At 47.0% G+C, this 14827-nt stretch overlaps 1 protein-coding gene and 1 non-coding gene across 9 annotated transcripts in view; one reads left to right on the forward strand and one right to left on the reverse strand.

Annotated features, from left to right (window-relative positions):
* The window catches only part of PRUNE1 (prune exopolyphosphatase 1), a 25605-nt gene continuing 10778 nt past the window's right edge, over nucleotides 1-14827 (reverse strand). For 5 of the 8 annotated variants that reach the window (XM_054461245.1, XM_054461255.2, XM_054461273.2 and 2 more), the window contains 5 exons: nucleotides 10912-11096; nucleotides 10016-10174; nucleotides 8378-8472; nucleotides 6755-6913; nucleotides 1-1908 (listed from right to left, as the gene is read on the reverse strand). In XM_054461245.1, coding sequence (XP_054317220.1) covers nucleotides 1480-1908; nucleotides 6755-6913; nucleotides 8378-8472; nucleotides 10016-10174; nucleotides 10912-11096 — 1027 coding nt within the window. In that variant the 3' untranslated portion in view covers nucleotides 1-1479. The remainder of the gene's footprint in view (nucleotides 1909-6754; nucleotides 6914-8377; nucleotides 8473-10015; nucleotides 10175-10911; nucleotides 11097-14827) is intronic. The other 3 variants (XM_054461265.1, XM_063663542.1, XM_054461295.1) reach the window with 2 other exon arrangements.
* On the forward strand, nucleotides 12854-12960 carry LOC129023202 (U6 spliceosomal RNA). Its single transcript, XR_008496704.1, has one exon. It is a non-coding gene; the product is annotated as a U6 spliceosomal RNA (small nuclear RNA).

Below are 14827 nucleotides of genomic sequence, written 5' to 3' on the forward strand. Positions count from 1 at the left end.
AACAGGAAAAAATTATTTAATACTGTAACAAAATGCAAAATAAAGTACCCAAGTTACAAAACATAAATTCCTTTGGTTCATGATCACACCACTATTTTTACCTTCCACATAGCTACAGACATCACACCCTCAAAGTGAAGTCAGCCTGTCCCCCTCATACTGAAGATGTCATGCCAAAACCATCACATACCCCACTGTTCAGTGAAACTGTTGGCAACTTACATGGAACAGAGCTGTGGGATAGGAAAAAGGGAAAAGGGTTGGGTTAAAAAAAATGGGGAGACTCTACACATGCAGAACAAGTCAGTGGGAGGGAGTGCTCTGCTGGGTCAACACGCCATGAACCACACCCCTATTCATGCTACATGAGGCTGAGTCCTTGCTACAACCACACAGAAATACAGACAATCAAGTGAACCTGAGCACCCCCAGGGATAACAGAAGAAAAATACAGAGAAGCAGAGGAGAGAAAGAATGGCAGCAAGAGGCAGATCACAGAATACCAGGGAACACCTAGTCCAAACCCTGTTTTACAGATGGGGAAAGTGAGACCTGGAGTAGTGAAGTGTCTTGCCAAAATACATAGTTTATGGGAGCATTAGAACTCCATGCTTCCCTTTAATATGAGCAAGGAGAAAAAGAGATTGACAAGAAATTGATAGGCCTGCTAAGGCAGGAGACAGACCCAGGCCTCTCATTCCAGTTCTGCTGTCTTTTTGGAAGAGTGCCTATGAGGTCATTAAGGCCTTTCTGGGTGTTTTCTTGATTCCCAAGAGTCAGGGTTCTGGGTGGCTCTGGGACAGAGGCATCCAAAGAAACAGCCAGGCCACCTGATCAGGACAGAAGACAATGGCCTCTAATCTGTTCCCAAACTAGATCTGAAACAGTCACAATAAGCTAAGAATAGAAATTCAGCCATCCCTGAATCAAACACCATCACTTAAATGGTGGCAGAAAGAAAAGTCACTGAGCTGGAAATCTGCTGTAGGCTGAAAACTGGAATAAATTTCCAAAGCGCACTCTTTTTTCTCTCTAGCTTGAGGCAGGTATTCAATAAATACTTGAATGAACAAGTGAATAAATGAATACATGGAGACCATCAATGAATGTTCAGTTCCATGACAGATACTGGTTCTGTTCAAGATCTATGCCGAGGACACTTTTGGGGTCTAAATTCTTTTTGTCCCACTGTGCTGGGACTGCAGATATGTCACATCATGCCCCTGGCAAATAAAATAGAGAGAGGTACAGATTTAAATAATAAAATGTGTCTGATTGGTAGAGATTAGGGGGAAAAGGTGGAAAGCCATTCTTAAAGCAGCTGCTTTCTTTCACTTTTTTTCTCCTCTCAGTTTTATGAGAACAGTATACCAGATCCTGGAGCAATGAAGACAGAATTGCTGAATCTCCAAACATCTCAAAACATGCATTTGAAGTGAGTCAGGTAGCCTCACCCACTACCTCCTCGCCTCTCAACAGTCACTTCTTGGACAGGGAGGCTGTGGTAGACTGTGACAGTGAGATCTGACTGCACTTCTCAAAGACGGCCTCAGCGGAGAGTTTAGGCAGCCCCTGATCTAGAGGGCACTCATCCACCAAGCTGTTCATGGGCGTGGGGGGCAGCGGAGGGTCCTCCTCATCTTGACTCAGTCCAGAAATCAGGGAGTTACTTGCCCTGTCCAATTCCTTGTCCACCTGCTCCCTGGACACATCTGCTGTCTCAGGCTGTCCTGAAGGGATCTTCATGGAGTCAAAATATGCTGACAGGGCTTCCTGGAGCAGGGGCAGAAGTTTCTTTCGAGAGACCTGGGTGTTGCCTTGAAGATAGGCATGGAGGTTAGGGTGGGTGCTTGAGGCAGGGGTAAGCTTCAGGGGTGGAGAGTGGGAGTGTTCCAGGACTCCACAGATCTAAAGAGGAGACAATAACAGGGAAATGATACACAACTTGCTGTAGCAAAGTGTTGGGCTTCTAAGTGAGAGGCTTCCTCTATAGAAGAGGAAGCTTTTAAAAAGTAAGTCGGCCAGGCTGGGCGCGGTGGCTCACGCCTGCAATCCCAGAACTTTGGGAGGCCGAGGCGGGCGGATCATGCGGTCAGAAGATCGAGAGCATCCTGGCTAACAGAGTGAAACCCCGTCTCTACTAAAAATACAAAAAATTAGCCGGGCGTGGTAGCGGGCACCTGTAGTCCTAGCTACTCGGGAGGCTGAGGCAGGAGAATGGTGTGAACCCGGGAGGTGGAGCTTGCAGTGAGCGGAGATCGCGCCACTGCACTCCAGCCTGGGCGACAGAGCGAGACTCCATCTCAAAAAAAAAAAAAAAAGTAAGTCGGCCAGGCGCGGTGGCTCTCGCCTGTAATCCCAGCACTTTGGGAGGCTGAAGCGGGTGGATCACCTGAGGTCGGGAGTTTGAGACCAGCCTGACCATCATGGAGAAACTCCATCTCTACTAAAAATACAAAATTAGCCAGGCGTGATGGCGCATGCCTGTAATCCCAGCTACTTGGGAGGCTGAGGCAGGAGAATCACTTGAACCCAGGAGACAGGTTGCAGTGAGCCAAGATGGTACCACTGCACTCCAGCCTGGGCAACAAGAGCGAAACTCCGTCTCAAAAAAAAAAAAAAGTAAGTTATCCTTGAGGCCGGGCACAGTGGCTCCTCACGCCTGTAATCCCAGCACTTTGGGAGGCCAAGGTGGGTGGATCACCTGAGGTCAGGAATTCGAGAACAGCCTTGCCAACATGCTGAAACCCCGTCTCTACTAAAAATACAAAAATTAGCCAGACGTGGTGGTGCACACCTGTAATCCCAGCTACTTGGGAGGCTGAGATAGGAGAATCATTTGAACCTGGGAGGCGGAGGTTGCAGTGAGCCGAGATCTCACCATTGCACTCCAGCCTGGGCACTAAAGCAAGACCAAAAAAAAGTAAGTTATCCAGAGTTCAGTTTTATTGTTTGCAACAGAAGGAACACTAATATACACAGCATTTTTTTTTTTTTTGAGGCGGAGTCTTGCTCTGTCGCCCAGGCTGGAGTGCAGTGGTGCAATCTCGGTTCACTACAACCTCTGCCTCCCCGGTTCAAGTGAATCTCCTGCCTCAGCCTCCCATGTAGCTGGGACTACAGGCATGTGTCACCAAGCCTGGCTAATGTTTGTATTTTTAGTGGAGACGGGGTTACACCATGTTAGCCAGGCTGGTCTCGAACTCCTGCCCTCACGTGATCCGCTCTCGCCTCGGCCTCCCAAAGTGCTAGGATTACAGGCGTGAGCCACCGCGCCTGGCCCACAGTATTTTATTTTAGTATTTTGTATTTTTTATTTAATAGAATAGGGATGGGGTCTTGCTATGTTGCCCAGGCTGGTCTCCAAATCCTGGTCTCAAGCAATCCTCCTGCTTCAGCCTCCCAAAGTGCTGGGATTCATACACAGTGTTTTATTTATTTTATTTTACTTTAATTTTTTTTTTTTTTTGAGATGGATTCTTGCTCTGTTACCCAGGCTGGAGTACAGTGGCATGATCTTAGCTCACTGCAACCTTCGCCTCCCAGGTTCAAGCAATTCTCTTGCTTCAGCCTCCTGAGTAGCTGGGATTACAGGCACCTGCCATCATGCCCAGCTAATTTTTGTATTTTTAGTAGAGACGGGGTTTCGCCATATTGGCCAGGCTGGTCTCAAACTCCTAAGCTCAGGTGATCTGCCCAGCTCAGCCTCCCAAAGTGCTGGGATTACAGGCATGAGCTACCATACCCAGCCATACACAGTATTTTAAAAACAGAGGAAACAGTTTAGATTGTATATTTCATTTTATTATTAAAGTAACTAAAGCTAAGTAAGATGGTTGTGAGTAAAATCATGCAGATGATGGCAGTTAAACCAGAACCCAGGAACTCCAGCTTCTAATCTAGTGTTGTTTCCAAGGGTATAAATGTGCTCAAGAACTTGAACTAGGATGGGATTAGAATTTATCTAGAGGCCAGAAGAGGGATGGAGGAAGAAAGAATGAATTGAACAAAGTAAGATTGGTATCACTATTATCCTCACTTACATGCAGGGAAACTGAGGCTTAGATGATCAGGTAACTTGCCTAAGGTCATAATTTGCATGAAGCAAAACTGACACTGAGCCCAGAGCTGTCACCAAAGCCAGTGTTCTAAATCAATATATTATACTACCCCTAACATAGGAGAAAGAGAGGAGATGGTAAAGTAGACTGTGAGAAAAGGACTCCTGGCTGGGCATAGTGGCCCACACCTGCAATTCCAGAACTCTGGGAAGCTAAGGCTGGTGGATCACTTGAGTCCAGGAGTTCAAGACCAGCCTGGGCAACATAGCGAGACCCTGTCCCTACAAAAAATACAAAAAAAATTAGCTAGCCATGGTGGTGTGCCTGTAGCCGCAGCTACTTGGGAGGCTGGGAGGATTGCTTGAACCCGGGAGGCAGAGGTTGCAGTGAGCTGAGATCGTGCCATTGCACCACTCCAGCCTGGGCAACAGAGCGAGACATCTCAAAAAAAAAAAAAAAAAAGAGAGAGAGAAGGACTCCTGTTTCCAAGCATAGGGGCAGCCTAGACAATGGTAGAGTCATTAGAAATCCACACAGCTTTAAAAGAGCAGCACAGAGGGGAGAAGATTCAGGAACGTGGAAGAGGTACTTCTAATGGCCAAAGCACCCTTTTCTTAATGACAGGATTAGTAAGAGCCACTATTTACAAAGTGCTTACTCTGCTCCAGAAGTGTGCTTTACACATGATATTACGTTTAATGATCATAGCAGAATTAGCAGTAGGTACTATTATGCCATTTCCAGATGTAGAAGTCAACTGACTTGCCTTAGCTCAAAGAGTGAGTAAGAGGCAAACCTAGAACAGAAAAGCACATCTACCTGACTTTAAAAACTGCAGTTCTTGGCCAGGTGCAGTGGCTCAGGCTTGTAATTCCAGCACTTTGGAAGGCCAAGGCGGGTGGATCACTTGAGGTCAGGAGTTCGAGACCTGCCTGGCTAACATGGTGAAACCCCGTCTCTACTAAAAATACAAAAATTAGTCGGGCATGGTGGCAGGCGCCTGTAGTCCCAGCTACAGGCTGAGGTGGGAGAACTGCCTGAACCTGGGAGGTGGTGGTTGCAGTGAGCCAAGATCACACCACTGTACTCAAGCCTGGGCGACAGAGTGAGACTCCGTCTTAAAAAACAAACAGACAAAACTGCAGTTCTTTTCATAATGACAAACTACCTTACACTGAATGAAATCAGATTTGCTTCCTGGGGAGAAGGCAAAGGCAAAGGAGGGTGGGAAAGGACAGACATACCTTCTATGAAAGCAAAGGATTATCTGGCTGTATTCTGTCTTTAGCAGTCCTCACAGAGCCTAGGCAACCCTCAGAATCCCTGAACTGCCTTAAGCCCACCATTTTTTTTTTGGAGACGGAGTCTTGCTCTGTTGGCAGGATGGAGTACAGTGGCGCAATCTCGGCTCACTGCAACCTCTGCCTCCCGGGGTTCAAGAGATTCTCCTGCCTCAGTCTCCTGAGTAGCTGGGACTAAAGGCACGCACCACCACGCCCAGCTAATTTCTGTATTTTTAAAAGAGATGGGGTTTCACCATGTTGGCCAGGATGGTCTTGATCTCTTGCTCTCGTGATCTGCCCTCCTCAGCCTCCCAAAGTGCTGGGATTACAGGCATGAGCCACTACGCCCAGCCTTAAGCCCACTTTTAAATTCTTCCCTAGGCTAATCAGTAACCAGCAGAGGAACAGAAAGGGGAGGAAGCAGGAAAGATAGCCAAATCTGGATCTAGATCACTTCTTTACAGAGTTTGCACTATACAGAATAATTAATCCCTGCATAGTAAGTAGCAGAAAAGGTCTCTCGTATTTCTAATTTTCAAGGCAACAGCGTAATTCCAGGGGTGAGGAATTAATGATTAAACCAACAATAGAGTTGTTGTTGTTTTTTTTTTCCCCCAACAGAGATGAGGTCTTGCTATCTTTGCCCAGGCTGGACTCAAACTTTCCAGCTGGGCTGGGCGTGGTGGCTCATGCCTGTAATCCCAGCACTTTGGGAGGCCGAGGCGGGCGGATCACGAGGTCAGGAGATCGAGACTATCCTGGCTAACATGGTGAAACCCCGTCTCTACTAAAAATACAAAAAATTAGCCAGGCGTGGCGGTGGGCGCCTGCAGTCCCAGCTACTCAGGAGGCTGAGGCAGGAGAATGGTGTTAACCCGGGAGGCAGAGCTTGCAGTGAGCCGAGATTGTGCCACTGCACCCCAGCCTGGGCAACAGCACAAGACTCTGTCTCAAAAAAAAAAAAAAAAAAAAAAAATACTTTCCAGCTCAAGCAATCCTTCTGCATCAGCCTCCTGAGTTGCTGGGACTACAGGCATGTGCCACTGTCCCTTGCTCAAGAAGGGAATTTTAACTCCAGATTTATAACATTTCCTTCTAACTAGATTTCGTTCTTTCAAAGTAGGAATTGAATCTCTAGTTCTCTTTGGAATTCCCCCTTTCTCAACAATGCTATGATTAAGGATGTTCATTAAAAAAAAAAAGAATTAAAAAAAAGGATATTCATATAGAGAGAGAATGGGAAAAAGCAGAAAGGGGAGGAAACAGGTCCAGAAACAGGTCAAGGGACCTCGTGTAAGTACACTAATATAAGAACCTAAGACAGGTCCTTATAGGACAGCTGTAGAGCACAGAGGTACATACAGGCAGACTCTGTAGGGCTCTTAGGTTGGAGAAGGGACACAGACTCACCGTTGTTCGGAGTGCCACATGGGGACAGAAAATAGCCAACTGCCGCACTGGCTCATTGTGAGTGTTGAAAAAGATAGTCATGGCAACCAGGACATCATAGCTGTGAGCCTGGCAGAAAGCATGGAGATCTGCAACGAGGTTAGACCTCTGCAGAAAGGCCTGAAAGGGAAGAAATGGAGAGGGATGAAGGACTTTCACTTTCTCATCATCATCAATGAAACATCCTTGGGCCGAGCACGGTCGCTCACACCTATAATCCTAGCACTTTGGGAGGCCGAGGCGGGTGATCACTTGAGGTCAGGAGTTCGAGACCAGCCTAGCCAACATGGTGAAACCCTGTCTCTGGTAAAAATACAAAAATTAGCCAGGCATGGGAGCATATGCTTGTAATCCCAGCTACTCAGGAGGCTGAGGCAGGAGAATCACTTGAACCAAGGAGGCAAAAGTTGCAGCGAGCTGAGATTGCACCATTGCACTCCAGCCTGGGGGATGAGAGCGAAACTCCGTCTCAAAAAACAAAAACGAAACAAAACAAAACAAAAAATTAGCTGGGCATGCTGGCACGCACCAGTAATCCCAGCTACTAGGGAGGCTGAGGCAGGAGAATTACTTGAACCCGGGAGGCAGAGGTTGCAGTGAGCTGAGATCATGCTACTCCACTCCAGCCTGGGCAACAGAATAAGACTCAGGCTCAAAACAAACAAACAAACAAACAAACATACATAACTGCTAGAGGTTTTTTGAGCATAGGAGATAGTACTTCAGTTACGGTGGTCAGGAAAAACCTCCCCAAACAAGAGACATCTGAGCTGAGTACCTGAATGTTAAGAAGGAGCCAGCTTTACAAAGAAAAAAGCTCAGCTGGGAATGAGCTTAATGGTTCCGAGGAACAGAAAAGAAACCAGTGTGGCTGCAGTACTGTAGAACAGGAGTGGAGCTGGAATGAGATGAGGCCAGAGAAAAAGACAAGGGCCAGATCAAGCACGGCCCTGTAAACCACAGTAAGCTTATCCTTTAGATTTTATTAAAAATACAATGAGGCCGGGCACAGTGGCTCACGCCTGTAATCCCAGAACTTCGGAGGCCAAGGGGAGAACTGCTTGAGGCCAGGAGTTTGAGACCAGCCTGGGCAACATAGTGAGACCCCATCTACACATACATATGCGCGCGCGTGCACACACACACACACACACACACACAAGTTAGGTGTGGTGGTGTGCACCTGTGGACCCAGCTACTCGGGAGGCTAAGGTGGGAGGATTGCTTGAGCCTGGAAGGTTGAGGCTGCAGTGAGCCATGATGGTACCACTGTACTCCAGCCTGGCAACAAAGCATGACTCCCTCAAAAAAAAAAAAAAAAAAAAAATTAAAAAAGACCACTCTAGCTGCTGCGGGGAGAATGGTTTGTAGGGCTGCAAAAGCAGAGGCAGAGAAACCAGTACTGAGGCTAACACAGCGGTGCAGTGAGAGATGCTGGACTCTGGTGGTCACAGTGGAGGTGGAGACAAAGATAGACACAAGATACATTTTGGAGGTGAGCCAGGAATGAGGTGCAAGGCCACATGCATAACATGCATAGCTAAAGGCTTTCTCTCCTCACCCACAGCCACAACTTACTCTTACCTCCAAATCCATATATATTGCACTAATGGCCACCTTGACGCCTTGTCTATAGATAGTCTTCTGGTCCTTTCTCAGCATCTGCTCAGTGGTCAGTCCTAGAAAGCAGATGAGAGACTAGGGGTCAAACAGGGGAGGCCAGGGTCCCAAGACCAAGAAGGCACGGACAGCCAGACGGGTCAAGGAAGGAAAAACAGCCTCTCTTTGGGGCAATGAATGGGGGAGATAATTGAAAATGTAATCATAGCCAGGTGCGGTGACTCAGGCCTGTAATCCCAGCACTTTGGGAGGCTGAGGTGGGCGGATCACCTGAGGTTGGGAGTTCGGGACCAGCCTGGCCAACATGATGAAACTCTGTCTCTACTAAAAATACAAAGAATTAGCTGGGTGTGGTGGCGGGCGCTTGTAATCCCAGCTACTCAGGAGGCTGAAGCAGGAGAATCACTTGAACCTGGACTCCGTCTCAAAAAAAAAAGAAAGAAAATGTAATCACATAATCAAAAGCCATCTTAAATAACTGGTGACAATAGGTACCTTTAGAGCAAGGAACTTTGGAGAGAAGGGCGAAACCCAGAACAGAGGCTTTTGCTTTTTATCTTTCCCTCTTCCTATACTGTTTACATGTGAGTTCTTTCTTTCTTTCTTCCTTTGTATGTCAACAGGTGGTAGCTGAGTACAAGAATACAGTTTTTTTTTGGTTTTCTTCATCTTTTGTATACTCACAAAATATTTCTTTTGCCTCCCTAACCAATTCTATAGGTTTCACTCTGATAATTTAGTATACTCTCAGCATATTTTATATATATGTCCTGTATTCTCTGAATAGACTAGAACCTATCAGGCTCTTTTTGTTTTTTTTTGAGACGGAGTTTTGCTGTTGTTGCCCAAGCTGGAGTACAATGGCGCAATCTCAGCTCACTGCAACCTCCGCTTCCCCGGTTCAAGGGATTTTCCTGCCTCAGCCTCCTGAGTAGATGGGATTACAGGCATACACCACCATGCTCGGCTAATTTTCCTATTTTTAGTAGAAACGGAGTTTCACCATGTTAGCCAGGCTGGTCTTGAACTCCTGACCTCAGGTGATCCGCCTACCTCAGCCTCCCAAAGTGTTGGGATTACAGGCGTGAGCCACTGCGTCCGGCCCTTCTGAGGCTCTTAATACATTCCTCCTCATCCTAACCAAGAGCCAGGATAGAACAATCCAGTAAATGATTATTTCATGCTTGGGCTAATATGATACTTCATTTCTTTCTGGTATAAAATTTAAATAATTGGCCAGGCGTGGTGGCTCATGCCTGTAATCCCAGCACTTTGGGAGGCCCAGGCGGGCAGATCACCTGAGCTTGAGAGTTCAAGATCAGCCTGGTCAACATGGTGAAACCCGATCTCTACTAAAAATACAAAAATTAGCTGGGCATGGTGGTGGGCGCCTGTAATCCCAGCTACTCGGGAGGCTGAGGGAGGAGAATCGCTTGAACCCAGGAGGTCGAGGTTGCAGTGTGCCAAGATTGTGCCACTGCACTCTAGCCTGGGTGACAGAGCAAGACTCTGTCTCAAAAAAAATAAAAATAATATAATGAACAAGGCTTGCCTTTCTGTTTTCTTATCTGGGAGGTAGAAAAGTCAGCTAACATTTCATACCTGATACATCAAACTTTGCCTTTTGTAGGGAATCAAATATATCATTTCTCTTGGGTAGGTCTGGGAAAAGGGCCTCTAGTTTCTCCACATATTTGCTGTCCTTTGGGGTTGCCTTTCCAATTTTAAGGTCCATGTTGACACAGTCCAGGATGATGGTTCCTGTGGAGAAGGGAGATGGTGGAACTTGAATCCTGTGACCCTCCACACACGACCACCAGAACATATATAACCTTCACACCAAACGGACACACACAAGGAGATTTGTATAGCAAAATCTCTGAAAGCAAAATGAGAAACTGGGATGGACTGTGTCCTCAGACCTCCCAAATCCAAACTAAAATGTAGGAAGGGAAATGGGGAAAAGGTAGAAAGAAAGCCTGAGCATCTCAACGCTTGGAGATTTTACAGCCTAGTCAGGCAGAGATATACCTCTTCAGTAGGCCAAATCCCATCAAAGAATCTTCTAAGTTGGAAAAGACAGTCTAGTCCAACTCACTCTCTCTCTCTTTTTTTTTTTACAAGTGGAAAAATTAGAACAAGAAAGGTTAAGAGATTTGCTCAAGGTCACCTCTCTATTTCCTGGAGGAATTGGTATTGGAATCTGTTTCCTGCTTCTTTGGCTAATCCTCCTTCCATCATAAAATGATGCCAATAGGAAGCTTCTTGGTCTATTGCCCTGCACTTCCTTTTTACTTTCTCCAACAAGTATCCCACAGGCCTTTAAACAGATGCTTAGTTGTCCCCCGAAAGAATCCTATCTTTTGGTATGAGCTGAATGGCTCTGAGAGCACATGGTTAGGCTGGAAGCGTCTAGACTTTTCCACTCCCCCTTCTCAGGGATAGGAATAGAACTACTGAGGTCCCAATCAAGGTCCCAATCCAAAAGCCACCCTTACCATGCAGAAGGGTTGCAGTTTGCCTGTCCAAGATCTCTGGTGCCCCCTGCAGGATTCTCTCGGTCACCAGGGTAGCACAGGACCCCACCAGCTCAACTGAAACATGGCAGGGAGGGCAGTGTTTCGGCTCGATGGGTCGATGGTCTAGCACCTCTGCTACTGCCTCCTCTAGGGCTGTGTCACTTCTGTGGAGGGGAGGATATGGGAAAAGAGAAAGAAAGATAGGTAGGGACACTCCAGCTGCTTCTAGCCAACCTCTACCCCACACATCAAGGAAAATGCAGATGTCTTTTTTTTTTTTTTGAGACGGAGTTTCACTCTTGTCGCCCAGGCTAGAGTGCAATGATGCATTCTTGGCTCACTGCAACCTCCGCATGTCGGGTTCAAGCGATTCTCCTGCCTCAGCCTCCTGAGTAGCTGGGATTACAGGCACCTGCCAACACGCCCAGCTAATTTTTTTGTATTTTTAGTAGAGATAAGGTTTCGCCATGTTGGCCAGGCTGGTCTCGAACTCCTGACCTCAGGTGATCTGCCAGGCAAGCATTTAAAACTGACCTTTGGTTACTTTTACCTCTGCCTAACTCCTCTCAATTCTTTTTTTTTTTTTTTTTTTTTTGAGACGGAGTCTCACTCTGTTGCCCAGGTTGGAGTGCAATGGCACAATCTGGGCTCCTGCAACCTCCACCTCCCGGGTTCAAGTGATTCTCCTGCCTCAGCCTCCTGGGTAACCGGGATTACAAGGCACATGCCACCAAACCCAGCTAATTTTTTTTTTGTATTTTTAGTAGAGACGGGGTTTCACCATGTTGGTCAGGCTGGTCTCGAACTCCTGACCTCGTGATCTGCCCGCCTTGGCCTCCCAAAGAGCTGGGATTACAGGCGTGAGCCACTGCGCCCAGCAATTCTTTTCTTTAATGTTGTAATTGGAGTCATCTTTAAATACTGTATCAGCAAATTCTGTGAAGCATCTGCTGCAAATATCTTACCCCCACATTTGCTGTCCTTTAGCGTTGCCTTTCCAACCCTACACCCCTGACACCCTTGATACCCAACATTTAAATTTCTCCTTTTTTTTCTAAGATGGAATCTCGCTCTGTCGCCCAGGCTGGAGTGCAGTGGCGCGATCTCGGCTCACTGCAACCTCCGCCTCCCAGGTTCAAGCAATTCTCCTGCCTCAGCCTCCCAAGTAGCTGCGAGTACAGGCGCCCACCACCAGGCCCAGCTAATTTTTGTATTTTTAGTAGAAACGGGGTTTCACCATATTGGCCAGGCTGGTCTCGAACTCCTGACCTTGTGATCCACCCGCCTTGGCCTCCCAAAGTGCTGGGATTACAGGCATGAGCCACCGCCCCTGGCAAATCTCTCCTATTTTTATAACCCACTCAATACTTAGATTCCATGTGGGTCACCAGGTCCTGTGAATTCTATCTTAATTCCTATCCATGCCCTAGTTTCTAACTCTCTGTTACTGCCCCATTCTAGGCCCTCAATATCTCTCGTCTGGACTATTCCAGTAGTCTCTTAACCAATCACCTGCTTCCAACCAAGAGACCTCCTGGGCTGTCCTTCACAAAGTGGCCTGAATGATCATTTGAAAAAAGAAAATCTGATTCTTTTAGGACCCAGAATATAATTTAAAATAGTTCCCCACTGCCTAAAATAAAATCCAATCGCCTTAGAAGGGCCTATGAGGCCTCCATAATCTGCCTCCTGCCTGCCCCTTCTGTCTCATCTTTTTCCATGTCCTACTTCTCCCTCAAATTTTATGCTCCAGCTGTGCAAAACAAATTCCATTTCCCCTAGCTCACCATGCTATTTCACGCCTGCCTGCATTTGATTCTATTAATTACTCCCTCTGCCTGGAATGCCTTTCCTAACCACCTTCCCTCCTCCCTCCCAATTCACCAAGCAAACACCTAGTCCTCTTTCAAGACTGAGATCAGTGCTCACTTCAGCAGCACATGCGCTAAAATTGGAACGACACAGAGAAGATTAGCATGGCTGCTGAGCAAGGATGACAAGCACGTTTGTGAATTGTTCCATAAAAAAAAATATATATATATATATATTTAAAATAAAAAATAAAGACTGGGCGCGGTGGCTCACACCTGTAATCCCAGCACTTTGGGAGGCCAAAGCGGGCGGATCACGAGGTCAGGAGATCGAGACCATCCTGGCTAACACGGTGAAACCCTGTCTCTACTAAAAATACAAAAATTAGCCAGGTGTGGTGGCGGGCACACCTGTAGTCCCAGCTACTTGGGAGGCTGAGGCAGGAGAATGGCATGAACCCGGGAGGTGGAGCTTGCAGTGAGCCGAGATCATGCCAGTGCACTCCAGCCTGGGCGACAGTGCGAGACTACGTCTCTTAAAAAAAAAAAAAAAAATTAGCCAGGCTGGGCGTGGTGGCTCACGCCTGTAATCCCAGCACTTTGGGAGGCTGAGGCGGGTGGATCACTTGAGGCCAGGAGTTTGAGACCAGCCTTGCCAACATGGTGAAACCCCGTCTCTACTAAAAATATAAAAAATTAGCTGGGCGTGGTGGTGCATGCTTGTAATCCCAGCTACTTGGGAGGTTGAGGCAGGAGAATCACTTGAATCTGGGGAGCCAAGATGGCACCATTGCACTCCAGCCTGGGCAACAAGAACAAAACTCAGTTTCAAAAAAAAAAAAAATTAGCCAGGAATGATGCTTTTACACAGGAGGCTGAGGTGGGAGGATTCCTTGAAACCAGGAGCTCAAGGTTATGATGATGCCGCTGTACTCCAGCCTAGGAGACAGAGTGAGAGAGACACCATCTCTTAAAAAAAAAAAAAAAGGTGGCGGCACCGTGGCTCATACCTGTAATCCCAGCACTTTGGGAGTCCGAGGTGGGCGGATCACCTGAGGTCAGGAATTGAAGACCAGCCTGACCAACATGGTGAAGCCCCATCTCTACTAAAAATACAAAAAAAAAAAAAAAAAATATCCCGGCGTGGTGGCACATGCCTGTAATCCCAGCTACTTGGAGGCTGAGGCAGGAGAATTGCTTGAACCCGGGAGGCGGAGGTTGCAGTGAGCCTAGATTGCACTATTGCACTCCAGCCTAGGCAACAAGAGCAAAACTCTGTCTCAAAAAAAAAAAGAAAAAAAAGGAAAGTTTATTACTGAATGAATCCATAGATGGATAATGCTCTCTCAGGCTGCCTTCTGTCAGTATCCTGCTATAACCACAATGTGCTCAAGAAAAAAATATTAGCAGGAGCCAAACAGACTTAGAAAAGTCACATAATCGTGTTGCTTTTTTGGTAGTTTTTTCCAGTAGTAAATTAGGGATGGAATTATTAAAAATGTGTACATTTGTTAAGCAGACATTATTGAGATATTTATAGATTTAAAAAAAATTTTTTTTGAGACAGAGTTTCGCTCTTGTTGCACAGGCTGGAGTGTGATGGCATGATCTCAGGTCACTGCAACCTCTGGCTCCCATGTTCAAGCAATTCTCCTGCCTCAGCCTCCTGAGTAGCTGGGATTACAGGCATGCGCCACCACGCCCGGCTAATTTTGTATTTTTAGTAGAGACGGGGTTTCTCCATGTTGGTCAGGCTGGTCTCAAACTCCTGACCTCAGGTGATTCTGCCCGCCTCAGCCTACCAAAGTACTGGGATTACAGGCGTGAGCCACCATGCCTGGCCTGGCTAATTTTTTTTTTTTTTTTTTTGAGACAGAGCATCACTCTGTCGCTCAGACTGGAGTGCAGTGGCGCGATCTTGGCTCACTGCAACCTCCGCCTCCCAGGTTCAAGCAATTCTCCTGCCTCAGCCTCCCAGGTAGCTGGGACTACAGGCGCGAGCCACCATGCCCAGCTATTTTTTTTTTTTAAGACGGAGTCTCGCTCTGTCGCCCAGGCTGGAGTGCAGTGGCATGATCTCGGCT

The sequence above is a fragment of the Pongo pygmaeus genome, chromosome 1 (assembly GCF_028885625.2).
Source record: "Pongo pygmaeus isolate AG05252 chromosome 1, NHGRI_mPonPyg2-v2.0_pri, whole genome shotgun sequence".
NCBI lineage: Eukaryota > Metazoa > Chordata > Mammalia > Primates > Hominidae > Pongo > Pongo pygmaeus.